This window comes from Punica granatum, chromosome 2 (genome assembly GCF_007655135.1).
Source record: "Punica granatum isolate Tunisia-2019 chromosome 2, ASM765513v2, whole genome shotgun sequence".
In the NCBI taxonomy this organism is placed as follows: Eukaryota; Viridiplantae; Streptophyta; class Magnoliopsida; order Myrtales; family Lythraceae; genus Punica; species Punica granatum.
The window spans coordinates 41,914,021-41,939,381 of record NC_045128.1 but is presented as its reverse complement, the minus strand read 5'-3'; the positions used below and the strand labels follow the sequence as shown (position 1 = coordinate 41,939,381).

The following is a 25,361-nucleotide window of genomic DNA, read 5'->3' as shown; positions in this document are numbered from 1 at the left end:
TCTAAATCTACGAAGCGATGGAGTATTTGTCGATATTGTATTCATATAATAACGGTTAGGCTGGAGTTAGTCTCTTTCGACGAAGAGAAGAGATTTATGTATATCCGAACTTTCGAAAGGTCAGCGCATAATCACGTACTTGAAGTACTAGATAGCAAATTACGTTACTAACTATTGTTGAACTTAAGCATCTTTGATTGCAGTGTTAATCCTCTTTTGATATTGCATCCGACTGGTGTCGATGATACCGAAAAATCTGTTAGAAGTTACGTTAATTAGTATAAAACAGTGATTTAAGACAGTTCAAAATTTTCTTTCAATGGAGATAAATAATGAATGCGCGAAAAGAATCGAATTGCAAGTTTCTGACGATACGAGAGTTTCGAAATCACTCACGACACGTAAATTATTGCTCGAAGATATCTTCTAACAAATGAGGGGGGGAGGAGGGTCTTCGTTGAGAACCGTGAAACGCGGGCCAAGGGAAGGTCGGTGGGGTCGCGGGTTCAAGTGGACGAGCGGTCGACAATTACTGTTTATTGTGATCTATGTCAATAAGATGAGGCCATTGAGCATCCCGAGGAATAAGCTCTAAATAAAGTCGGTTCCCTTGTCCCCTTTCTGAAAATGGCCAAAAGGATAAAATACCTGGAAAGAAAGATCAATAAGAAGGCAGCTTCACATTGTCCTCCCGTTCGTTTCATGTCGAATTCTTCATTTGGATATCACCATTCTATATGACCATTCTATGAGATTTAAGCACCTTTTGACTTGCAAACATTCTATTCATGTGTGTGACAAAACACGATTCCGGCGGCTACACCGCGGGACTCCATGAAATTGTTGGTGTCCTGTACTTGAGAATTGCTTCCTATGTATGCCAAAAGTGGAAACCAAGCTTCCAATTTCCGCAGACAGACATACATTGGGTTGGAGCATTCTGATTTTGACCCTCCGTTTATGGCCCGACAGGTTTATGTTCAAATCGTCTCGACCACCTTTTAGGATGAAAATCATGATGCACATCCAAGCTGTGTCACACGATTATCCAGTTCTCATTGGCCTGGCTAGCTTGGTTATCAGTTGTTTCCTAATCATATGACAAATTGCACATCAAACAAGATCTAGCTCAATCAAGACATGTCCAACCATCCTTACTGTCAGGCAAAATAAGATCAACCAGCAAGTTGACCAACTCTACACCATTATTTCCCCCCAGAGAAAATTGATGAAGACCCTCTTCCATTTCGATTTGATTCCAATCATCCCAAACCTTCTGGCGCGCTAAGGTTAATCAGAGACTCTCCTAATCAAACTCGAAACTTCCAGACATCAATCAAACCAACATGTTAACCAACCACGAAAGTAACATAGAGGAAACAAAAAGGCACATATGTTTATTACCACATCCATACGAACTTCCAAACATCCACATTACAAACAAGCACACTTAGTAATTTCTTTAAACAGGCAAGAGAAGCAGCTACACCCTTTGCCTGAACATAACTTGATAGGTACGGCGTTCTTCTTTTCCTATTAATGCATAACATATATAAGACCCACTAAGGCGACTAACATCGTCTACTTATACTACCACCTCCACAAGAGAGACTACATCGGGCAAAAACCCAGATGCACTCAGAATCCATGGATCTTGATTTGTTCCTTCTTCACAATGCCAGCCTGTTCCAAGCAGCACGAACACGGAGAACCATAAATCCAGTGCCAAAAGAAAAAACAAGAGTTGCCCAATCAAGTAACTAAAAAAATGATGGCTACCTGCACTAGGAAGGTTGATACATTTTTCCTCTGGTCACCCTGAAGTTGAATAACCTGATGACCAAATTCAGGAGCGGCAATCTCAGAATCTTCTCTATAGCATTTAAAAGGGAATGGAGAAGCTGATCTTCTGAACGGACATAAAAAAGACTGACCTGCCCTAACTCGGGGTCCTGGACAACAGTGCCATTGCAGCAAAATTCCTTCTTCAGGTCCTTGAGGATCTTGTTATAGCTGAACTCTTTCTTCAGGCCTTGCACAGTGGTCAGGCTTTTCCTACCATTGCGCTGCTGCACCCGCACGTGCACGTAATCCTTTCCGCCAGCACCCGAGTCGTCACCTTTCGCATCAGCAAAGGGATCTGCACCCAACACGAATAGGATTGGTCGCCGAGTCCCTATAATATATGATCATGAAGACACCATTCTGAATAATGGGAAGGGACCTACCAAAAGCAGTTGGAATGTTTGCGTCAAGATCAGACATGAAAGAAGCTTGTTTCGGGAGGGTTGTGAATACGTTACCAACAGAGGACTTCTTTGGTATCAGTCAACTATTCAAAGCTGAAACAGATAGAACAGATGCACTCGTGAGCTGTGAGAATAGAATAACTATTTATTGGTGCTACAGAAATTCAGAATTAATAGATATACAGGCACGTTTTCATGTAGGACTCAGACATTCTAGCTCTTCATCACATCTTAAGAGACACCTTGAGTTCATTCACACGCAGATGCAAGTCATCATAAAACAATGAACTGCTTTTGAGATGCAAGGCATCAAAAAGAACCACTCTCGACGTAAATTGGAAGAAACCCATAAACGACCCCCCAAAAAAAAAAAATCCAAAATTGTAGAAGGAAGAAATCTTCCGTAACATGCTCACTGCTAAACAATACTCAGTTCTGTAACGTATGATAACTGATTGTTAGTAACGGGCTTACCTATCAATTCAAGTTCAGGGGAGGACAGGGGAAGGGAGGAAAAAACTAATCCTTCCTATGCTAACGAGCCCTTGTAAATGACTAAAGTAATCGAATATTAATCAAAAAGATTTCCCCTGCACTTCATTTCCCCTTACTAACACAATCCAAAAAAGGATAACGTCTCCACCTTCTTCCCCTTTATAAAGCCTTATCCAAACAAAGCAAACCCTAAAAAAATTGATAAACAACGACTTGAATTATTAGATTCGAACACAGATTAGGGCTCCCGTGCGATAGGGGTTAAGCAACAACAACTAGTGAAACATCTACAGACAAATCACAAAATGCAACTCTTCGGCAATTAAAGTAAGCTCCTCGTATCTAACTGCAGCTGATCACAATCATCCATCAGGGAATAGAAATCCAAGAAGATATATACTTGCAAAAATTGAAGCTTTATGTCCGAAACACCAAAAAGAAACATCTCGATCGAGTACACGGATTACTACGATGCTATAGCCACAGGTTCGCAAGACAAACATCATGCAAACATCATCAACCAAGCCTCAGATTCATCAGCATAGGCAAAAGGGGCAACGATCGAAACCGTACGATAATCAGGCCTGCAAACAATTGAAGAGAAATTGGAAAGAAAGTAGGGAGGAGAAATTACATGAAAGAAGGAAGATTGATCTGCGGATAGAGAGAGAGAGAGAGAGAGAGCGAGCGGAGAGGGAGCGTTCGGTGATTTGTAGTTGGGTTTCTCGATAACCGTACGTCTCCACCCTCAGGAAAGGTCGGTTCCTTCCAACCCTCCTCCTCCTCCCGTGCCTTTTAGCTGGAAACTCGCTGGACGGCTGTGATCGTCGGAGGGGATGCTCCTTTGACTGCCGTCCGTGTACCAACTGGTGCCACGTGGCTGGCTCTTCTGAGGCCTTACCCATGAGGAATATGCTGTGCGTTCTTTACCCGCTGGTCTGGGCTGGACGGGCCGGGCCCATCGCACGCTCTACTCGGGCCAAAACTGCGAGTTCAATTAAGCCCGTAGTAATGCAGGCGGGCCCTCCTCGTATTCTTTCATTTCATGTCGCCTCCTGGTTTGGTCGTTCCGTCATCGTCTGTCTGCACCGAGAGGGAAAGAGTCAGATCGGTGCAATACAGATTGATCTCGTCCATTACCAATCAGAGATTGTTTGTATTGGACATCGGAGTATTAACAGGTAATTTACTCTTCCATATAACTTCGTTTTTTGTCTTTGTGCTGGAATTTTTTCGGAAGATGTCTACTACCTCTGTAGAAACCAATTGGGAATACGGAGAACCCAAAAAAAAAAAGAAAAAAAAGGGACCGTCTTTGCTGTTTTGCTCATTTCTTACGCAGTTCTAGTTTCTTCTGAGGAGTGATTGGATCGTGGGATTCCATTGTGACAGTCTCCGTGAAAGATTGTTCCGGCAGTACTCTAATTGAATGGTGGAGTTCAATGAAGTGCATTTCTTGAATTTAACGAGGACAGAGTTTTCATTTTTTTTTTGTGCCGAGATTTATGTGTAATTCTCATTTCATGAAGATGACTTGACCAGTAGAATTCCGAAGAATCTGTTTGGGATGTGGTAGAGGACGTGGTTTGTCTTGTCTTAGCGACTGCAAAGTGCTTGACGAAATGCCTCATTGACTGATTCCGGGAAGTAATCTTTTATTTGTTTTCTTGGAGGATAGCCGTGATGATTCTGAGGAAGGAGTTGTGCCGAATCCTCCTGCGGGACATCGACTTTTGGAGCATGTCTGCTAGGTTTTATAGCTCAAAAGGGGACTTGAGGAAGCTGCGGCCGATGATACTGAAGAGGATCGAGAACAGAGCCAAGGACTACCCTGTTCCAGCCATGGTTCCAGTGGCTCAGGATGTCCTGAAGGCCAGAGGTCTGCTCATTCAAGGCGTCTCTGTCCTCCTCAAAGTGTTCCGGGTTACAGCCTGCAAGTGAGTCCTGGCTTTTACATCTTGTTTTGAAAGCACACTACAAATTGTTTTTATAATGATTGTGAAATACAAAGTTTGTGATGGTACATGTTCCATACTTTTGCAGGTTCTGCTCTGAGGTGTATATTGGTGAGAAAGGCCATCTGATTCAGACTTGCCATGGCTACAGGCGCCGTGGCAAGAACCGGGTCCACGAATGGATCTATGGTGGCATAAACGATATACTCGTCCCGGTGGAGACATTTCACCTTCATAACATGTTCCAAGATGTTATAGAGCACCATCAGCGCTTCGACTTCCCTCGGATCCCTGCAGTCATGGAGCTGTGTTACCAGGCTGGAGCGGAACCACAGGAAGAGAAAACTCTGTATTCAAGCTCTATTAGCTCTGCTGGGGCCCACACTGATAATATTGAAGTTGAGTCTTTGTCAGATTATGATCTTAGCTTGATAGCAAATGGGACTCTGAAGGCATGGGAAATGGTCAGATCAGGCGTGAGGAAGCTACTCATGGCTTATCCTGCAAAGGTCTGCAAGTACTGCTCAGAGGTTCACGTGGGACCATCGGGGCACAAGGCACGGCTCTGTGGGGTGTTCAAGTATGAGAGCTGGCGAGGGCCCCATTTTTGGAGGAAGGCCAAGGTGGATGATCTGGTGCCTCAAAAGATTGTGTGGTACAGGCGGCCCCAGGATCCTCCGGTGCTTGTGGACCAAGGACGGGATTTCTATGGGCATGCACCCGCGGTTGTGGCCCTTTGTGTTCAGGCTGGTGCAGTTCCTCCCGTGAAGTACAACTGCATCATGAAGGTTCAAGGCTTATCCGGTCCTAGTTGAGGAATACTTAGAACTAACTCGCGTCAAGTGGCGACTGGCAGAGCCTGCTTTAGGGAACTTATACAGGGCAATAGCCACATAATGTATGGCCTCATCTTACTCGGGATTCTCAAGCTCAAGCAGTCGGTGCACATTCAACATCCTGTTGTAAGTTATCATTTTTCGCATAATAGTCATAATAAAGAGAGCATTTTTTTTTTCTTTCCCCATTTCTGTTTCTGTGATTTTGAGCCTTTGTTGCTGGATTTGGTTGCATCTCTAGAATTAATACTGCATTCATTACTGATTTTACTTCTTTTGTATTTCTCCCTGAAAGTTACGAATTAAGGCATAGATGGAAAAGGAGAATGAGGATTTGATATTATCAGTAGACACCTATTTTTCATTTACTCGTTCACCAATTTGTCATGCTAACAAACCGAATTCCACAGCCCATCTTATGTGAAAGCTGGAGTCTTATATACTTCTCTGTATTCACAGATGGTTCATTTGTACTTTGAAAATGAAGCTGGTGGTGGAGGTTGTGACAGGACGGCTCTTTTATGTCGAGGTGCCTGATGATGCCAAGGTATCTGATCTCAAGAGGGAAATCAGCCAGCAGGAAGAGCTTCCCCTTGAACGTCTCATCCTACTCCTGGACATTGGTGCGGACAACAGATTGATCAAGGATGAAGAGGATGAAATGGCCTTGGTTGATCTCGGGTTCCGGGATGGCTCTCACGTGTACCTTTTCTTCACAACCATTGAATTGCCCTCTGATGATGACCAATCGGTCGCAAAACTTTTTAAAGATTTTCGATGATTCGTAACTGATAGCAATCAGTTAGACGTTGAATAATATATTCTTCTCGTATTGTTCCAGTCTCCTCAGTCACTGCAATGGGATGTGCACATATGATCTCGCTTGGGTTTCGGATATCTGCAGTTATTTACTTGTATGTGGATTATAATTGGGCGCACTACATCTTTACGTACAAGTTACTAGAGAACCTTGTCTTACGACCTCTTGGAAAATATGGGATGAATCTTATCACAGACATCCCGTACAAGTCCACACATTCAGAAGTCACCTAGAGCTGAACACAATTTGTATGCTTGAGGTCGTGACCTTGTCAGGTCGCATGGGCTTCATTTGGTTTCCTTGATCATTCATTTTCGTTATCAATATAAAAAATGATCGGAGAAAGCTAGTCTAGGTAGTGACACGCATCTCCTCGGACTATACGGGTCGAAGGGGATCTACATTTTTCAATGCCAACATGAAATTAGGAAGAAATAATTAATTATTTGCGTGGTCTCCATTTTTCAATGCCAATATGAAATTAGGAAGAAATAATATTTCTTTGCGTAAAGAAGTAGGTAGAGGGCCAGCTTTCATAACAATCGATGAAACACACTGTGATCTTCTCAGAATATTGTCTATCCCGGGTGGTTGAGATATATATGATTATAATGTTATAATCGTGATTGGTTCCGCGCAATTAACTATTGTCTCTGGACAAGAAGTGAACGAGATGGAGAGTGGGAATTATTTATATATATATATATATATATATATAAGAACAAAAATGTATGTATGTTAAATGAGCCAACCCACAAGCATGAAGCTCATCCACGTTATAAGTTGTTAAGGTCAAAGACTTGCCCACATTATTTTTTATAATTATTTATATCCATAAATGTATATGCATATTATTCTTTTTGGGTGTCTAACCTCGTATCTGAAAACCCAATCGACCATGATTAATCAAACTCGACCTAGATTAGTCCATTAAATGGTAAAACTCTCCAATCATGGATTTTCTCATTTCACAATACTTGAACTCAAAATTTTATTTATGGAAAATAAATGTCGAATCACTTCGACCTACCAATATTGATTGTAGATATAAAAGCAGTTTGCTCCCCCCGAGCTTTGAGGGTGGTAAAGGTTTGCCTCTGACCTTTCAAAAATTGCACATTACCCCCCAACCTATATGGGAAATAAGCGCTTTACCCCCATGGTTAAAATTTCGGCGAAATCATTTATAATAATAATAATTTTTTTTTAAAAAAAAAAAGAAAGAAATCGGAGTTGGGGGTGGGGGAGGTCCGCTGGCGACGTCGACCCGGGAGGTGGGGTGGCCGGCGGAGGCTCCCCGACCCCCGATTACGGGAATCCCAGTTGGGATTTCCGAAATTAGGGTTTCAGAAATCCCCGACTGGGATTCCCGTATATGCATATAAACAAAATTTGTTTATATCCTGTTGCCAAATTTTGTTAACAGGATATAAACAAATATATGCATATTCTTCCGCGTTGCCACCATTTTCGCCCATTTCCATATTTGCCCATCGCAGCAGCTATGATCTTCTGTTTATAATTTGAAAGGACATTTTGTAATGCTGAATGGATTTGAAACCTAATCTTTCATACGTCGCTCGTCTGATCGGTCGATGTCTAAGAGAGCTCTTCCGTATCATGTTCTATGGCGCAACCATGTTTAATTCACAGAAGAATTAGCACCGTTTTCACCAATCATGCATTTGATTCGAGAAAATGGGGAACAAATTTAATTATTGTCAGAAGTCCTTCAATCGATCGAGAACCGCAATAATGCACTATCTAGAATAAGTCCTTCGAAAGCCATTAGCACGAAGCTGTAAACTAACATAATATAACTTATGATCAAAACTACAACGACAGAGCAACTTCATGTATATTAATCCATTGACAGTTTGTCTCAATAATTTGGCCCTCTATAAAAACCCCAGTGAAGTTCAAACCGATCTCACTGCTCGAAAACACATACCACCGCATAAGGAAATCAATGGCTGCTCAAAATAAGCTCTTCCATATCATCATCTTCGCCCTGGTCTTGCTCGTTGCTTTCCCGGTCGAGCAGGCCAATGCTCAGGGCTTGAGAGTTGGCTTTTACAAGAAGACATGCCCAGTTGCTGAGAAAATCATAAGGACGACTACTGCTCGTTACATCTCTCGTGTGCCCTCTCTTGCCGCTCCTATTCTCAGGATGTTCTTCCACGACTGCTTCATCAGGGTACTACATATACTACCATAGATATATGTCGTCATGAATAAGAAAACTATGTTTTAATTTCTCAAAGTACTATATAAGTTGGAGACCGATCACTTATATCCGAAACTGGATCATAACAAAGTTTATTTCATTATGCATGTTGCAGGGATGTGACGCTTCGTTGCTGTTGAACACAACAAACAGCAGAAGACCCGCCGAGAAGGACACACCTCCAAACCAACAGCTGAGAGGATGGCAGGTCATTGATGCCGCCAAGGCTGCAGTCGAGAAGAGGTGTCCCGGTGTCGTATCTTGTGCCGATATTCTGGCATTGGTGACTCGTGATGCAGTTTCCCTGGTACGAACATAACAATATGCACGTACATTAAAATATGTATATATATTACATGTTTTATTGACAATAGTTATTCAATCAATTAAGGCTGCAAATGATGTATATGTATGTATATATTTTTACGAAAAATGTTTTATCCAGATCAAAGGACCATTTTGGCAAGTGCAAACTGGGAGAAGAGATGGAAGAGTTTCGAATGCAAATGATGTCAGGGGTCTGCCGGCTCCTACAGATAACATTACTTCCCTTAAAAGACAGTTCGCTGCCAAAGGCCTCAGTGTCAAGGACCTCGTAGTTCTCTCGGGTACGTAAATCCCTTATTACTTGGATCGAGATTAAACGTTTCTTTAACTGGCTACGTCTTCCTCGATCAAATTGAGAAGTCAATACAAAAATTTCATAGTCGATCAAACTTTCTTTTGGATAACAAAGAGTTCATTCTCTTCGGGTCCATGAACATCTCACAAAAACTTTTAACATTTTTCTTCATATTGGGGGGAAAAAATGAAAATTAACAGGAGGACACACGATTGGAAACTCCCACTGCTCGTCATTTACGACCCGCATCTACAACTTCACGGGAAAGGGGGATGCGGACCCGTCAATGGACAAGAACTATGTCAGACAGCTGAAGGCCAAGTGCAAACCGAGGGACACGACCACCATTGTGCAGATGGACCCCGGCAGCTCCAAGGAATTTGATGCTGGCTACTACAACATGGTCCTCAAGCGCCGCGGCCTCTTCGAATCAGACTCCGCCCTCCTGAGAGACTCCTCCACTCAGGCCTACGTCCAGCAGCAGGCCCGCACCCGCAGCTCCACCTTCTTCAAGGACTTCTCCACCTCCATGATCAAGCTCGGCAACGTGGGCGTGCTCACTGGCAGGGCCGGTGACATAAGGAAGAAGTGTGCATTTGTGAACTGATTGATCGACCGGAAGAAGTGTGCCGGCTGTCTCTTCATGCTATGATTGATTGAATTTTTTAAAAATTGTAATAATTCCGGCCTTCGGGATTTCATATTTTGATTTGTTTGTAGTTCTTCCTATGTGCTGTTCTTGGAAAATATTATTTCCTCCGAAAAAGGAATCCTCCGATTCTGCGAATGAGAAACAATAAAAAAAGATGCCCTCTAATTCACAGAAAAAAAGCCCTCTATCTTGCACTTAATTACAAGCCTTCCCCTTTGTCTGATTGTTTGACGGTCTTATAACCCCGCAAGTGCACGGGCCGTAACAAGTAATATTGAGTGAGTAGAGTATTGTTCCTACGAGAACTTGACCTAAAACTCTATTAGCGATTGAAATTCACAACTTAATCTAAGTCAAGCAAGTTGAAAAATCGGTTTTAGGGATATTAAGCAAATTAAAAATAATCGAAAATCAACTGGTGAGACGACCTAGGAAAACAATTTCCCCCGCACTTCACTAATTCGATCTACTCCATCTTTCCCTTATTCGATTAAAATCCAATCTACTAACCTCAATTTCACAAGTATTTCCTAAGTATTTTCTGAATTGCCTAGGAAAAATATCTAACTCAATCAATCCCCTATATTTCTACGGGAATTGCAATTAAGCTAAACTCATTAAGTTCCAACTTGAATTGGCTACCTAAGGTGTGTAAGTATATTCATATCTTACCCACTAATCAACTCGATTCCTCGAGAGTGAACTTGAGCTATTCTATCCATGTTCTAAACCTAAAATCCCTTTCCCAAGTTCATTCAGATTAACATATCAAAACAATTATTGATCAGGCAATTGCAAGCATTAAGCATCATATAGAATAAATAGAATAAGATTAAAAAGAAAACTCATTAGATCAAGTGAAAATAAACAAACTAGTTAGTTGTGGGTTTAATTGTAATCCTAGCATATGAAATTAGCCCAAAGGAATTAAAGAACATATAAAAGAATTCAACATAGACATTAAATTCAAGAAGAAATCAACAAAGGTTTAAAAGAAATAAGCAAAGATGTTGTCCTCAATCTCCACGCCTTCAACTTCTTCCTCAAGTTGATCTTTGCCTCCTAATGTCGTCCACACGAAACTCATGCTCAAGCCTTTCTTTTATAAGAGAGAAATGCATCAATACCCCAAAAATCTTACCCAAAACTAATTTCCTAATATTTGAAATTCAATTTCCTATCTTAAATATTAATGAATACCTTTCCTAAAATCCAAGAATAATATCTCTAATAAATCAAGATATCTCTCTTTTAATTTTCTTCTCTATATATGATGGGGACTCGCGTAAAATCTCGAAAAAATCGAATTATGATCGGTGAACAGATCTGAGGCAACCTAGGCTCCAAATCCGCAGCCTGGGTCCTCTCGGATCAGTAAAACAGCTATGTGCACCGAACTTGAACTTGCCATATCCTCCTCACTCGAGCTCCAAATCATGAACCGTCTGAACCGTTGGGTTCCTACTCGATGAGGTTTCAATCCATATCCAATTTGTATCAAAAAGCTCGAGTTAAACTCGTCCAAAAATATCGAGAACTTAGAGTTTGCAAATGATCGATCAAGTAATTCCAATTTGTATAAAAACAAAGCAAAACTGATCAAAACCACTAAAATCTATCAAAGAGCAAATGAATGAAAAATAAACTAAAAATCTACTCAAACTAACCTAAACTCGATTAATTAGTTTCAATTATATCTGTAAAAAGGTACGAATAACTCTATTTTCATAGAGTTATTACTTATTCGGAGCCTTCGAGTCAGAGGAAATAGCAGTGCTCATTGTTCTTTGTTGGATGCATTCATTTATTTCTAGGGGATAAAATAAATCGTCTGATTAATGGTTCGAAAGTAGAACGTTGGTCCAAAAAGAAGACCAAGAGATGTCAAGGCCCAAAGTCAAAACCTGAGCCAACGTCCAACGGCTTGGATGATCTAACTTAGGTTGTTTGGGGCCCGTGCATGCAGGCCCAATACCAAATGAAGAGTAATTAGAGGGACTTGCATCATGAATGCACGTACGCCGGGATGCACCGAGGACCAAGGAGGCGGCTGCCCGGTAAATTTTGAAATTCCAAGAAAATTTACATATTATTCACCAAATTTTGATTAAATTCCTTAAATTAGTTCCCCCTAACTAGAAGAAAAGGTTTTCATATTCGTCCCTTCCAAAATTTCACCTCCTCAGTTCAAATTCTGTGTTAGTCCCTGCACGTATGTCGTACATACACACATATCTGAATTGCAGATATATAATTTATAGATACAACCTCATCCTCTCATGTATAATTATATTGCTTACGCTCGATAATGGTGTATATTATAAAATTAGCATGTCAAAATACGATAAAATCATTGTTAATTGGTGTATATATTTTAATTTCCAATACCAAATTTCACCTAATATTCCTTGTGGATCATATATGAAAATGCAAGACTTATTCATGCATGCATGCGAGAAAGAATTAGATGCAATGATTGTGTTTGAATAATACTAATTATTATCAAGAAGTGCTTGCCTGCTTGGAAAGGATGAAAAGCTACAAACATAATTTTACTGCTAACACATTGTTTTCGTTGAATTATGTGAGCTGCCGATTATTTATTTATTTATTTGGATAAAATGAAAGGCTAGGTCGAGTTATTAGCCCACTGTGGCTGGCCCTATTAAGGGAACCTAACTGCCACAGAATATTCATTTCGTCATAGCTCGTTGAGACTTTAGCCCAACTTGGTCACCGCAGCCCCACCAACACACTAATGAATTAAGTCAAGGCCCACTGGATCAAGCATTATGGGCTGGTCACCGCCATCTCATAATACACCCACATAGTGGCGAGCTCTACGTCCTCAGTGAGGTTCGAACTCGTGATGTTCAAGTGGAGAGTTTGACGCTTAACCACTAGACTACCGTGCTGGTGGTTGCTGCCGATTAATTCAAAATAGTGCAAAAGGTTCTCCAATATGTTATGCAGTATAGCCAGGGACTAGCCAGAATATATCAAATATTAAGGGTGTGCACGGGTACCAGGTATACCCGAAATCGGTCTGAACATACCCGTTATGGTAGGGTCTGGATAGCTCGTATTGAAAATATGATAGGTTTCGGATATTAAAATCAGGAACCGGTGAAAATCGGTTCCGGTTCCGATTGCTGTCTACAGGGTACCCGAAACCGGTTATTTATTTAAAAAAAAAAAGAAGAAGGAAAAAGTAAAGTTACCGTCTCCTCTAATGAATCAGAACAAATGCACTTTGTTGTGTGAAATCGTATTATGGATGTTTAATTTTATCGATTGATTGATGAGACATATTATTTTTTTATTATTGTGGATTAATCTAAATTTTGTTGATATTCTATTTGGCGTGATTATTGATTATGTATGTAACATTTTCTGTTTGATTTAGCGAGAAAAAAAAAATTTACAGGTTCCAACAGGGTACTCGGAACCTGTGAGATAATACAGGTTCCAAGTAGGTTCCGGTTTCAGAATTCGACAAGGTATGATCTGGTTCCAAAATATTGGAACCTACCCTTTACAGGGTAGGATCTGAGTATCGTGAAAAATACAGTGTATTCAGAACTGAACACCCCTATCCAATATGGTGGCGATCGGTGATAATCGAAATTATCTTCGAGAGAGAAATCAGCACAGGGAGTCTACGGATTTATTTCTAAATTTTAAATGTATGTCTATATATGTAAGTTCCCGTAAAAGATCGAAAAGGTTAACAAAATTGCCTCCCCTGGCCATTTATCCTGATAAGAGTGTGGTTAGTTAATTGTTTATTTGAATTTAGCAGATCACAAACATTATTATATGTCTATGAATCCATCAACTGTTCTCTTGGCGTGAGACGAGAGAAAAGAACAACTTCAGATAATATTTGCGACAGAAAGTTTTCTTACAGAGCAGATTTTTTGTGGCTTAAAAACATCCTGAAAGTAATTAAATTTATTAATCTCATCTATTCGTATCTTTTTTTTAAAAAAAAATTGTTTTTAATTGGGCCTTATGCCTTATTTTTCCACCGACAGGAAAAAAATAAAGAGGGAGAAAGAGAGAGAGAGAGAGAGAGAGAGAGAGAGAGAGAGAGGGCAGGGGAGAGGAGCGGGGGGCGCGGGGGGATAGAGAGGTCTTTAATTAATTAAATAACTTAACGTCTATCAATAAAGGTTAACTAAGCCAATCAGATTATTAAAGCAAAGTCGTATTCTACTGGCCCAGTGCTATGCATTTGCATTTGATCCGTTATATTCCCCAAGTTATAGTTTGGATACGCTTCTTGACGATTATAGAAATACCTGGAGATTAAAGTTCGGGTGAAATTACTAACACGAGTTAGATCAAGTGGTTCGACACTTATTTTTCTTAAATAATGTCCCAATTCAAGTTTTATGGATTGAGAAAATTCACGATTGGATAAATTTTACTAAGTCAATCTAACTCAAACATAATAAATTAATCGGAGTTCATTAAATTTTTAAATATCAAATAATGCACATTTGGAAAAAAGAAAGAAAGAAAAAGAAAAACCCATGTGGAGTTGTTCCTGTGCACATATGTTCCTTTATCGTTTTTCCCTTAAATTATGAAGGATCTTTCCCTATCTTTAAATTTCTCTCTCTTTTCCTTACGAGGTAGGCTCTAGGAATGTAATGGGTAATTAATTAGAAGAGGAAAAAATTAAAAGTGATTGAGATCTCTCACCAATAAGAATAAGAAATCAAAACCTCTCGATTCCGACTTGATGACAAATACTCCTTTTGATTATCTCTCCTCTAAGTTAAAACAATTGGAGGACACAAGATCATCGTTCCCACATTTCTCGTACATGTATATATACATCAGTGTTATGTATGAAGAGGACAATATATTTTATATAATATATCCCTATAATTATAATAGTTAAGAATCCTTTGACGCTCCGTGTTATGCACATGCATTGTGTATTATAATTATACAACAAATCCATTTTCATCGTTATTCAGCGTATGCTTGTCTATATTCATAAAAACAAATTTTTTTTAAAAAAACATATATGCTCTTCTGGAGAAATGAGTTCGAGTTTTGAAGAATGTATTTTTTTAATCATTTCGTTATAGATCAATTTTGTGTTAAATCTGACATCAATTAAAAAGAATAATAATAATAATAATAATAATAATAATAGGAAAAAGAAATATATTAAAATAAAGCACGTACAGTTCATGGCAGATCAATAATCATGGTTTGATTATTGTATAATGATATTTAGGAGCAGGTAAGCTCGGAGTTTGCATGCATGCATGCATTTTATGTCCATTTAATTAATTTAATATGTTTCAGTTTGGATTTTTAATAAAGAAAGATGAAAAATAGGATCTGTCATCTAACTAACGTCAGATATTACCAAAACCATTTATATCCTTCTGCCGCCCACGCGTTTAACTCTACACACAAACACACACACACACACACACACACACACACACAGATACATATATATAATAAAGAAAGGACGGGACGTAAGAACACCCAGGAGAAGAAGGCAGCTAATTCTAATTAAGAGAAAGAAGATTAAAGAAAAAACAATTAATAGTCAGTTAGGAGATATATATATATATACATTATTACATCAACTATAAAAAAATATTACATCATATGGTATGTTATCATCCCGTAATTTGAACTAATCAACGAGTAAACCTACGCATTTTAACTTCATCAAGGTAACATGTCAAACTACTATGCTTGAGAAGGGCTACGTCACATTGAGAAAATGAAGAATGAAATAGAAGACCTCGCTATATATCTTAGTGAAGGAAGTTTCTTTCAATCCCACCATTATTCTGAAAATGACAGTTACTCTTAATTGCATGTCCATTTAAGATGTCTTAACTTTTATTTCTGTATCCGGGCACGATTAATATGCGGTTTATCTTCCAATATGTCATATATAGTAATTGATCGTGTCATATGAACGCCTCAATTAAGCACAAAAATCCGCAGAGACAGACTAGCATATATATATCTCAAATGGGGCCAGTGATATTCTTTTCCGGTTCTACGCATATTTTCATAGATTGATGGTTTGGAGTCACCGAGTTGAAGTGTTGCCTCGTCGAGCGGAAAGGAACAAAGTTAGGAAGTAGCTGGGGCCTACGCTTTTTGCTATGGACAAGACTGGAAGCGCCACTCTCAATTATCGTTCATGTCCAGAACCAAAAGGGATACATCTGCCAGTGGACATATTTATCCCAATCCGCTTAGGACAGCACTCATGAGTCGGAATAGGTCCCTTTTCCTGTATTGAGTTGACACATTCAATCCCTCGAGAAAACACTCCTAGTTATTCTTGCAAACACAGTGAATTAATCGTGTCATTTTTGCAGCGTTTCATGAGTCGTGACATGTGGCATACGATTTACTTTCCAGTTCCAATAATTACGTGAAATTTGTTAAGAGATTTGCAGGAAGTAAGCTTCACATGGTCATGGAAGAAAAAGACAGCTCGCTGGGGAATTGATTATGCAAAAAGCAATCCCAGAGAATACGATTCTTCCTGCTAACAAGGGAACAAGGTCTCTAACGGATCCTTTTTTAATCCCATAAGCTGACCCTACAAAGTACGACTATCGTTCTTAATTAATCACCCTAAAGATAATCAATTATAAGGCAACGGCTGGGAACGTTGTACCGAAAGACAATTTACACACGTTAGCTTCTTCCAGTACAAACCGAGTTTTACCTTTATCATGGATGATGGTTCATTCAGTATATATACAGCTCTCTGTTCATGTCCTCTCAGACAATTTGAGAGTCCAACTTAAAGTTTGATTAGGTGGGATAGCTCTCCTTCGGAGAAAGTTCCATTGTTCTGTACATAACAGCATCCTAAGGGGAGTTGAGATCAGAGAAGAAGCGTGTGGGGAAAGATGAGAATCATCTCAGCTCATCATAGTCATTTTACCGGCATTGTGACTCTTCTTCTTGGTGTAGTAGTCCTGGGGCTGATGACAGCTGAAGCAGAAGCTCAGCTGCAGATGAACTTCTACTCGAGCAGCTGCCCGAAAGGTGAGGACATTATCCGTGGCTTTGTCGAGAAGCACATCCCCAACGCTCCTTCCCTTGCAGCTGCTCTCATAAGAATGCACTTCCACGACTGCTTTGTCAGGGTCAGTAACATTTTTCCAGCTGCTACGCTCCCGCTCTATCCGACATTAATTGATTTTCCTTTGAGACTTTGATCATTTTCCCGTCCTGGATCTGTTTGCAGTCGGTTGCATTTTGATGTTAAAGGTGACCCGTGCTTGTTGAAGGTTCATATATACAATAAATCTGATGTGAAACTTGCCTTGCTAGGGCTGTGATGGGTCGGTTCTTCTGAACTCGTCGAGTTCAGGCAACCAAACTGAAAAGGTGGCTACTCCGAACCTTACCCTTAGAGGGTTCGACTTCATTGACAGGGTAAAGGCCGCCGTGGAAGCAGAATGCCCCGGAGTTGTCTCTTGTGCAGACATCATCGCTCTCGTTGCGAGAGACTCTGTTGTAGTTACTGTGAGTACTAATTACTATAAGCACCTAAAAACAGGCCCCAATGTTAATTTCAACGCTTCCAAAGGCACATGAACTCGGAACACTTGCATGTACTTCATAAATGCTTTAGCTCGATTTTAACCAGTACATACCATCAATCGATGCGTGCAGGGGGGTCCTACTTGGAAAGTTCCCACCGGTAGGAGAGACGGGCTGGTGTCAATAGCTTCAGAAGCTCTGAACAACATCCCACCTCCGACCAGTAACTTCTCCAACCTGCAGACACTGTTCGGTAACCAGGGACTCGACTTGAAGGATCTCGTCTTGCTATCAGGTAATAAGCAATGGTCTCGATTAATTACAGTATATATAACGATAAGTCATCGCTGTATGCCCCGATACGTGTCTCAGTTAAACTTATGTGCCAATGGGAATCCGATAAGACATCATCGAGATTCAGAACAGAGACTGTATAGTAATCATCAGAACAAAACTCGGACGGTGACTTGACATTTCTGTACCCTTTGAATCTTTTGTCCGACAAACTGCAATTATTGAGTAGATGAAAGAACGTGCGAAAAATAATTGAAACAGTATAGTCACCCAAAATTTCTGGACCGTGTTTGTCGACAAAAGACTACCATGACAACACCTTACGAACAAAGCTAAATGATATGATGTGTTCTGTTTGTTTCAGGGGCACATACAATCGGGGTGTCCCACTGCTCATCTTTCTCGAACCGGCTGTACAATTTCACAGGCGTCGGTGACCAAGACCCGAACCTGGACAGCGAGTACGCGGCCAACCTCAAGGCCAACAAGTGCAAGTCTCCAAACGATAACACCACCATCGTGGAGATGGACCCGGGGAGCCGCAAGACCTTCGACCTCAACTACTACTCGAACGTCCTCAAGAGGAGAGGACTCTTCCAGTCTGATGCCGCCCTCACCAACAACTCCGTCACCCTGGCCAACATCAAGAGGCTCCTTGCGGGGTCCTTGGAGAACTTTTATGCCGAGTTTGCCCTGTCCATGGAGAAGATGGGGCGGAACAATGTCACAACTGGGTCGGCTGGTGAAATCAGGAAGCACTGTGCTGTCGTAAACAGTTAACTGAATGTCCTATTGATGGACGCGAGAGATTGATGAATTTTTATCACAGGAGTTGGATCGACGTGTTTCCACAGAGATTAAGTCGAGTGAGTAGTATGCATGTGTTTCATGTACATGTGTTTTATTTAATGTGTTGAGCGAATAAATGAACTTCTCTATGTCATTTTATTCTACCATAACCAGTCACATTGTCTGAATATTTTTTATAAATAATGTTGGAAACATAAAATCCATGTCTATCCTTTTCTTAGTTGACTATGATTCTATTATCCACACATTTTCGGATAAGTTAACTTATTATTCCCCATTTATTTTACTTCTACCTCATATTTTACTTTTAACTTATCGATCGAGAACTGCAATAATGCACTGTCTAGAATAATTCCTCGAAAGCCATTAGCACGTAGCTGTAAACTAACGTGATATATATGCATAGAAGTCAATTAATTTGTAAACACTTCGCGTGGAACTTATATTATGATCAAAACTACAACGACAGAGCAACTTCATGTATATTAATCCATTGACCGTCTCAATAATTGAACTACAGGCCTCTATAAGAACCCAATGAAGTTCCAATTGATATCGCTGCTCGAAAACACATATCATCCCATAAGGAAATCAATGGCTGCTCAAAATAACCTCTTACAACCTTGTTTGAATTCACAATAAAAAAAACTTTGACTTTAACTTAACACACTACACAACAAAAACTCACATTTCCCAAATAAAAAATTTTAACTTTAACTTTAACTCAATACACTACACAACAAAAACACACGTTTTCCAAGTCAAATTTATAATCTCATCTCATTTGTTCTTTTCCACAATCAAAATCAAAATCAAAATTAAAGTTACTTTTAACTCTGAAACCAAACGCACCTTACATATCCTCATCTTCGCCCTGGTCTTGCTCGTTGCTTTCCCGGTCAAGCAGGCCAATGCTCAGGGCTTGAGAGTCGGGTTCTACAAGAGACATGCCCAGATGCCAAGAAGATCATGAGGGGGACTACTGCTCGTCACATCTCTCATGTGCCCATTCTTGCCGCTCCTATTCTCAGGATGTTCTTCCACGACTGCTTCATCAGGGCCGATAGTCAATTTCGATATACTTAACAGTAATGGGAATTCAACATGTTGCAACTCAACTTGTTTTCGATACTGGTCATAACAAAGTTATTTCATTACATGCACGATGCAGGGATGCGATGCTTCTATACTGTTGAATACCACGAACAGCAGAAGAACCGCTGAGAAGGACACACCTCAAACCAACAGCTGAGAAGATGGCAGATCATTGATGCCTCCAATGCTGCAGTCGAGAAGCAATGTCCCGGTGTCGTTTCTTGTGCCGATATTCTGGCCTTGGTGACTCGTGATGCAGTTTCCCTGGTACGAACATAACAATATGCATGTACATTAAACTATGTATATATATATATATTACATGTTTTTATTGACAATTGTTGTTCAATCAATTATGGCTGCAAATGATGTATATGTATGTATGTATATATTTTTACGAAAAATGTTTTATCCAGATCAAAGGCCCATATTGGCAAGTGCAAACAGGGAGAAGAGATGGAAGATTGTCGAATGCAAATGATTGTCAGGGGTCTGCCGGCTCCTACCGATAACATTACTTCCCTCAAAAAGACAGTTTGCTGCCAAGGGCCTCGGCGTCAATGACCTCGTTGTTCTCTCAGGTGAATCCCTTCATTAGTTCGAAAACGTTTCTTCAACCAGTTACTATGTTCCTCTCTATGAGATCGAGAAGTCGATAAAGAAATTTTCATGTCGATCAAACTTCAAATATATTTTTCTTTCAATTCGGGAAAAAAAATGAAAATTATTAGGAGGATACACAATGGGGAACTCCCACTGTTCATCTTTTACTACCCGCATCTACAACTTCACGGGGAAGGGGGATGCCAACCCGTCCATGGACAAGAAGTCAAGAACTACGTCAGACAGCTGAAGGCCAAGTGCAAGCCGAGGGACACGACCATCATTGTGCAGATGGACCTCGGCAGCTCCAAGGACTTCGATGCTGACTACTACAGCATGGTCCTCAAGCGCCACATCGTCTTCGAATCAGACTCCACCTTCCTGAGAGACTCCTCCACTCGGGCCTACGTCCAGCAGCGGAACCTCACCCGTGGCTCTACCTTCTTCAAGGACTTCTCCACCTCCCTGATCAAGCTCGACAACGTCGGCACGCTCACTGGCAGGGCCGGTGAGATAAGGAAGAAGTGTGCATTTGTCAACTGATTGATCGACCGGGAAGAAGTGTGCCTGCTGTCCTTCATGCTCTGATTGATTGAATTTTTCAAAGAGTTCAATAATTTCGCCCTTCCGGCTTTCGTGTTATGATTTCTTTTCTAGTTCTTCCTATGTACTGTTCTTTGTTGGGTACATTCATTTATTTCTAGTGGATAAATAAAATAAGTCGTCTGATTATGGTTCGAAAGTACTACGTTGGTCCAATAATATTTCCAAGAGATATATTTCCACTCATTCTAGAACTCACCTCCTCAGTTCAAATCATGCATCTGTCCGTACATATATGTACACACACAAACATACCTGAATTGAAGATTTATAGATACAACCTCGTCCTCCCGTATGTAATTATATTGCTTACGCTTGATAATGGTGTATATTATAAGATTATTATGTGAACGTACGATAAGATCATTGTAATTAATTGGTATATATATATAAGAATAAATTTATGTATATAAAATGAGCCACCTCTACACCTAAGCATGAAGCTCATGCATGTTAATAGTTGTTATGGTCAGACTGTTTCATTGTCTGCGTACGTAGATAATCCATTTTGACTTTCCCACATTATTTTTTTATAATTATATATGTCCATATAGGTATATGTATATTATTCTTTTTGAATGTGCATTCCTCTCGTGCGAAAACTCAACGGGACATGATTAATTCAATTCGAATTAGATCAGTTTATTAAAAAGTAAAACTCTTTAATCATGTATTTTCTTATTTTACAATACTCAAATTTAAAAATTTTATTTATGAAAAATAAATATCGAATCGCTTGATAATGTACTGTGGAGTATGGCACAACCATGAATGTAATTAATTGGTGTGTCTATAATAATTTCCGATACCAAATTTCACCTAATATTCCTTGCAGTGTTATCAGAACCGAATCGGACCGGGCGGTTCGACCGGCCGGACCAGAAACCGAACCCTTGTCCGGTTCGATTAGCTTAAAAACCGAAAATGCACAAATAAATCGGTGTCCCCTAAAAATCGGCCGGTTTTTAGGTAAACCCATCGAACCCATTCAAACCGGCCGGTTTCGTGGGTTCATAATTTTTAAAGGAAATATGAATTTCCTGACCCGAAAAGGCCGAAACCGAAAAGCTCAATTGAATCATCAAATCAAAATCGATTGAAACGGTGAAACTTGAAAGTGAAACCCTAGTCTTCTTCTTCTTCTTCTTAATCTTCACTCCAGTCTTCTTCTTCTTCATTGTCGCTCATCATCAGTCAGTGATTTCTGCTAGAGGCCGAGCTTCCTCTTCTCCTTCTGTCTCTTCTCGGCTTCTCCTCGTCCAGACGTAGCAAAGCGACGACCCGGGAATGAATTCCTCACCGGCAGGGGAACCGGAGACGGCCATGTTGAGGCACATCAGCTCCTGAAACGCCAGGGGGCTAGAGTCCAGACGCAGCAGAGCTTCCTCTTCCTCTTCTCCTTTGAGGCATATCTTGACCTGAAAAGGTAAGCTTTGCTTGCGGTGACTGGGGCAAAATGATGCTTGAGATGAATGACTAGGACAAATTTAAGATTTGTCTCTCTCTGTAATTGGTAAAGTGGAAAGGGACATGAATGTCTCTAGACTCTTCCTGCTCATGTAGGCAGCAAGGACCTCATTGCTCCCAGCTATTATGATTCTCGTCAATGCCAGAGCAAAGCCTGCTGTTTTCTCCATTGAAACTTTGCTATAGAGAAATGATATATGTCTGTTGAAGCTTATGCTATCTCTGTCTGCTGAAAGTGTAATGGGCGGTTCCATCTTTCTTTCGCGAAATTCTGGGAATGCAGGACAATTGCGCAGGAAATGGGAGGATTCTTCAAATTTTTAATGAAGATTCTCGTGGATATGCTTGTCTGAAACTCTGAACTTTGGCCTGAACATATACAACTGAGTTGAATTATTGAAATTCGTGGTCTGTATAGTGATGAGTGCTTTCCCAGACAGAATCAGAAAGACACTTCTTTTTTTGTTATATTGACCTCCTAGAGAACCTTTGTTTCATCTAAAATCTGCATATCGTGGGTAGAAGATAATTTCTGCTTGAACTTCACTGTTTGACTTTGATTCTACCCTTTTATTGAGATCCTGATGGTGCAGGGAAGAAGAGCGATCGCGAGTTTGAGAGATAGAGAGAAAGGGGGCGAGAGAGAGATCGATCGATCGATCAGAAAGAAAAAGGTCAGTGAACGAGTGATTTATTGGAGAAATTTTATATTTTAATTCTGCCCTTAACCTTGTTTTAAGCTGTAGTTTACAAACGAATCGGATTGACAGGGATGGAGGCAACGGTGAGTTTGATTTGGTACATATTTGATGAAATGTCTGTGTGTGAGAAAGAGGTGTTATCGGTTACATGTGAGAAAGAGGTGTTGTCGCTGCCTGCACTAGTGCCTCAATGGAGCGAAAGCTTGTGATGAGTCCCTATCCCTTGTCCATTGTTCACTGCTGTCTAGGAGGTGGTCATTTTTCAGGTAATAGGAATTGGCAGCAATATAGGTGAAGATCTCAGTTTGTTGTACTACTTTTAGAAGTTCATTATGCGGAGGAAATGGGGAGGTAGTCCCTGGTTTTTTCTCGAGCTGTAAGCTAAACTCTTGGCTAGATGTGTTTCGGTTTGAACAAATGTAGAGGTTTATCTCATCGATCTGATATGGACTTAAATTGATTATTTATTTATAAAAATTATTGTTGAGTAATTTCATAATTTATATTACTATTTTTTGGTATTTTATATTATTTTCTTAAAATAATAAATATTTATTTATTTTATAATAAATAAGCGGTCCGATCCATCGAATCCCCGGTTGAACCTATAAACCCATGAACCCATAGATCGGCCGATTCGATATCCGGTCCGATTCTGATAACACTGATTCCTTCTGATTATATATGAAAATGCTAGAATTAGTCATGCATGCATGCGAGAAAGCACTAGATGTGCAATGCTTGTGTTTGGATAATACTAATTATTAAGAAGTGCCTGGCTGCCTGGAAAGGATGAAAAGGGCATGAAGTGTCATGCATGAATAGCTGCGAAAGCAACGACTAACACATGGTTGTCGTCGAATTCACTGAGCTGTCAATTAATTCAAACAGTGCAAAAGGTTCTCCTATATGGTATGCAGGGTCAAAATTTATCAAATAAGATAAGATTTAGGTAGTTTGTATTAAAAATATAATAAAATTTATATATTAAAATAAGAAATCAAGAAAAATTGATCAATTTCGATTATTACATATATGATACTCAAAATTAAAATTAAAATTGATATTTAATATTCAGTAATTAAAAAAAAAAAACCCTACTGATTGCCTCTAGAAGAAAGGCTTACTCTTTCTCTTTTTCTCTTGTCTCCGTAAGGGTCTTCCCTCTCTCTTCCTTAATAAACGCGACAAAAAAGCAGTCTCAATCATTTCGGTCGCGTCAAACAAAGAAGGGAGGAAAAAAAAAAGGAAGGTAAGAAAATAAAACAGGACAGAAGGAGGAAGAATCCAAGAAGAATCAGCCGATCATAGTGTTTGCGAGCGACCACCGCTGTTGAATTGGACGATCGGGTGTTGAATTTTGAGGCGGGTGTTCGCCTCCCAGTCTCTCCTCTTGAGTTGACAGGGTTGGAAGATAACATCAACTAAGCTTTAACTCTTGCGAGAATGATGCAGCAAATTGGGAGATGGTGGTTTACTGTTTTAAAGAGGATGCATGTGAAGTATTGTTTGTGGAGATGGGATGTATGGAGCTTTCTAGTTCTTTGATCGGCTGATCTGATTGCCATTCTTTGATTAGATGAGACATTTTCAGTGCTATTTAGCAAGACAAAAATATTTACACGTTATAACAGGGTATCAAGTATTTATAATATAATATAAGTTTTGAGTAGATTTCGATTTAATGATTTAATATGGTAAAGTCTGATTTTAAAATCTTGAAAGTTATCTCTTGCATGGTGAGGTCCAAATATCATCAAAAAAATAGAGTATTCGGACTCGATCACCCCTAATCATAAGGACTAGCCGGAGTGCATCCAGTGGTGGTGACTAGCTAGTGACAATCGAAATTATCTTCGAGAGAGAGATAATAACAGGGAGGGTACGAATTCATATTTCCAGATGTTAAATGAATGTTTATGTTTATCGAAAAGGTTAACACGACTCCCTCCGCCGGCCATTTATCCTGATAATAGTATGGTTCATTAATGATTGGATCATAATTTATATATGAATGATGAATCCATCAACTGTTTTCCCGGTGGGATGAGAGAACAGAAGACGCCAGATAACATTTGCGACAGAAAGTTTGCTTACCCAGCAGATTTTTTGTGGCTTAAAAACATTCTGAAAGTAATTTTAATTTATTAATCTAAGGGTCCTACATTTCATTTTTCTTTGTCTTTAATTGGGCCTTATGCCTTATTTTTCCACCGATAAGGAAAAATCAAAGAGGGAGGTCCTTAATTAATTTATTAACTTAAAGTCTTAATTAACAATAAAGGTTAATTAAGCCAATCTCTTTGTGAAATACCTAACGATTATAGAAATACCTTAAAATCAAAGCTCATGTAGAGTTACTGATTCAAGTGATT

At 39.8% G+C, this 25,361-nt stretch overlaps 4 protein-coding genes, 1 long non-coding RNA gene and 1 pseudogene across 6 annotated transcripts; 5 read left to right on the top strand and 1 right to left on the bottom strand.

Moving 5' to 3' along the window:
- Positions 1–1,371: 1,371 nt before the first annotated feature.
- Positions 1,372–3,541, bottom strand: LOC116196598 (protein translation factor SUI1 homolog 2-like). The gene is made up of 5 exons (XM_031526397.1): positions 3,379–3,541; positions 2,229–2,342; positions 1,935–2,140; positions 1,780–1,833; positions 1,372–1,683 (listed from the first exon to the last, which is right to left on the bottom strand). Exons 2-5 carry the CDS (start codon positions 2,263–2,265, stop codon positions 1,639–1,641), a joined length of 342 nt encoding a protein of 113 aa, XP_031382257.1. The 5' UTR covers positions 2,266–2,342; positions 3,379–3,541; the 3' UTR covers positions 1,372–1,638.
- A 231-nt stretch (positions 3,542–3,772) lies between these two features.
- On the top strand, positions 3,773–6,415 carry LOC116196597 (APO protein 4, mitochondrial). Of its 2 annotated transcripts, none has more exons than XM_031526395.1 (4): positions 3,773–3,925; positions 4,423–4,681; positions 4,788–5,661; positions 5,995–6,415. In XM_031526395.1, exons 1-3 carry the CDS (start codon positions 3,790–3,792, stop codon positions 5,512–5,514), a joined length of 1,122 nt encoding a protein of 373 aa, XP_031382255.1. In that variant the 5' UTR covers positions 3,773–3,789; the 3' UTR covers positions 5,515–5,661; positions 5,995–6,415. The 2 variants fall into 2 exon arrangements, with proteins under 2 accessions (XP_031382255.1, XP_031382256.1); XM_031526396.1 differs by lacking the exon at positions 3,773–3,925 and adding an exon at positions 3,963–4,176 and having other exon boundaries at positions 5,995–6,375.
- Positions 6,416–8,289: 1,874 nt separating this feature from the next.
- LOC116197063 (peroxidase 27-like) lies at positions 8,290–10,035 on the top strand. The gene is made up of 4 exons (XM_031527070.1): positions 8,290–8,552; positions 8,698–8,889; positions 9,028–9,190; positions 9,405–10,035. Exons 1-4 carry the CDS (start codon positions 8,325–8,327, stop codon positions 9,809–9,811), a joined length of 990 nt encoding a protein of 329 aa, XP_031382930.1. The 5' UTR covers positions 8,290–8,324; the 3' UTR covers positions 9,812–10,035.
- Positions 10,036–16,578: 6,543 nt separating this feature from the next.
- On the top strand, positions 16,579–18,737 carry LOC116197963 (peroxidase 3). The gene is made up of 4 exons (XM_031528249.1): positions 16,579–17,013; positions 17,201–17,395; positions 17,546–17,708; positions 18,072–18,737. Exons 1-4 carry the CDS (start codon positions 16,774–16,776, stop codon positions 18,485–18,487), a joined length of 1,014 nt encoding a protein of 337 aa, XP_031384109.1. The 5' UTR covers positions 16,579–16,773; the 3' UTR covers positions 18,488–18,737.
- A 1,230-nt stretch (positions 18,738–19,967) lies between these two features.
- On the top strand, positions 19,968–20,926 carry LOC116194027 (annotated as a pseudogene).
- Positions 20,927–21,872: 946 nt separating this feature from the next.
- LOC116198066 lies at positions 21,873–23,477 on the top strand. Its single transcript, XR_004155140.1, has 2 exons — positions 21,873–22,244; positions 22,879–23,477. It is a non-coding gene; the product is annotated as an uncharacterized LOC116198066 (long non-coding RNA).
- The last annotated feature ends 1,884 nt before the right edge of the window (positions 23,478–25,361 follow it).

Bases quoted from the DNA above. Each gene is read 5' to 3' on its own strand.
- LOC116197963 (XM_031528249.1), top strand. From the start codon at position 16,774: ATGAGAATCATCTCAGCTCATCATAGTCATTTTACCGGCATTGTGACT. The intron at 17,396-17,545 runs GTGAGTACTAAT...CGATGCGTGCAG, and splicing joins GAGACTCTGTTGTAGTTACT to GGGGGTCCTACTTGGAAAGT. The intron at 17,709-18,071 runs GTAATAAGCAAT...TGTTTGTTTCAG, and splicing joins GGATCTCGTCTTGCTATCAG to GGGCACATACAATCGGGGTG.
- LOC116197063 (XM_031527070.1), top strand. From the start codon at position 8,325: ATGGCTGCTCAAAATAAGCTCTTCCATATCATCATCTTCGCCCTGGTC. The intron at 8,890-9,027 runs GTACGAACATAA...TGTTTTATCCAG, and splicing joins CTCGTGATGCAGTTTCCCTG to ATCAAAGGACCATTTTGGCA. The intron at 9,191-9,404 runs GTACGTAAATCC...GAAAATTAACAG, and splicing joins GGACCTCGTAGTTCTCTCGG to GAGGACACACGATTGGAAAC.
- LOC116196597 (XM_031526395.1), top strand. From the start codon at position 3,790: ATGTCGCCTCCTGGTTTGGTCGTTCCGTCATCGTCTGTCTGCACCGAG. The intron at 3,926-4,422 runs GTAATTTACTCT...CTTGGAGGATAG, and splicing joins GGACATCGGAGTATTAACAG to CCGTGATGATTCTGAGGAAG. The intron at 4,682-4,787 runs GTGAGTCCTGGC...ATACTTTTGCAG, and splicing joins TTCCGGGTTACAGCCTGCAA to GTTCTGCTCTGAGGTGTATA.
- LOC116196598 (XM_031526397.1), bottom strand. From the start codon at position 2,265: ATGTCTGATCTTGACGCAAACATTCCAACTGCTTTTG. The intron at 2,141-2,228 runs GTAGGTCCCTTC...TGTTGGGTGCAG, and splicing joins AAACATTCCAACTGCTTTTG to ATCCCTTTGCTGATGCGAAA. The intron at 1,834-1,934 runs GTCAGTCTTTTT...TTTGGTCATCAG, and splicing joins AGGACCCCGAGTTAGGGCAG to GTTATTCAACTTCAGGGTGA.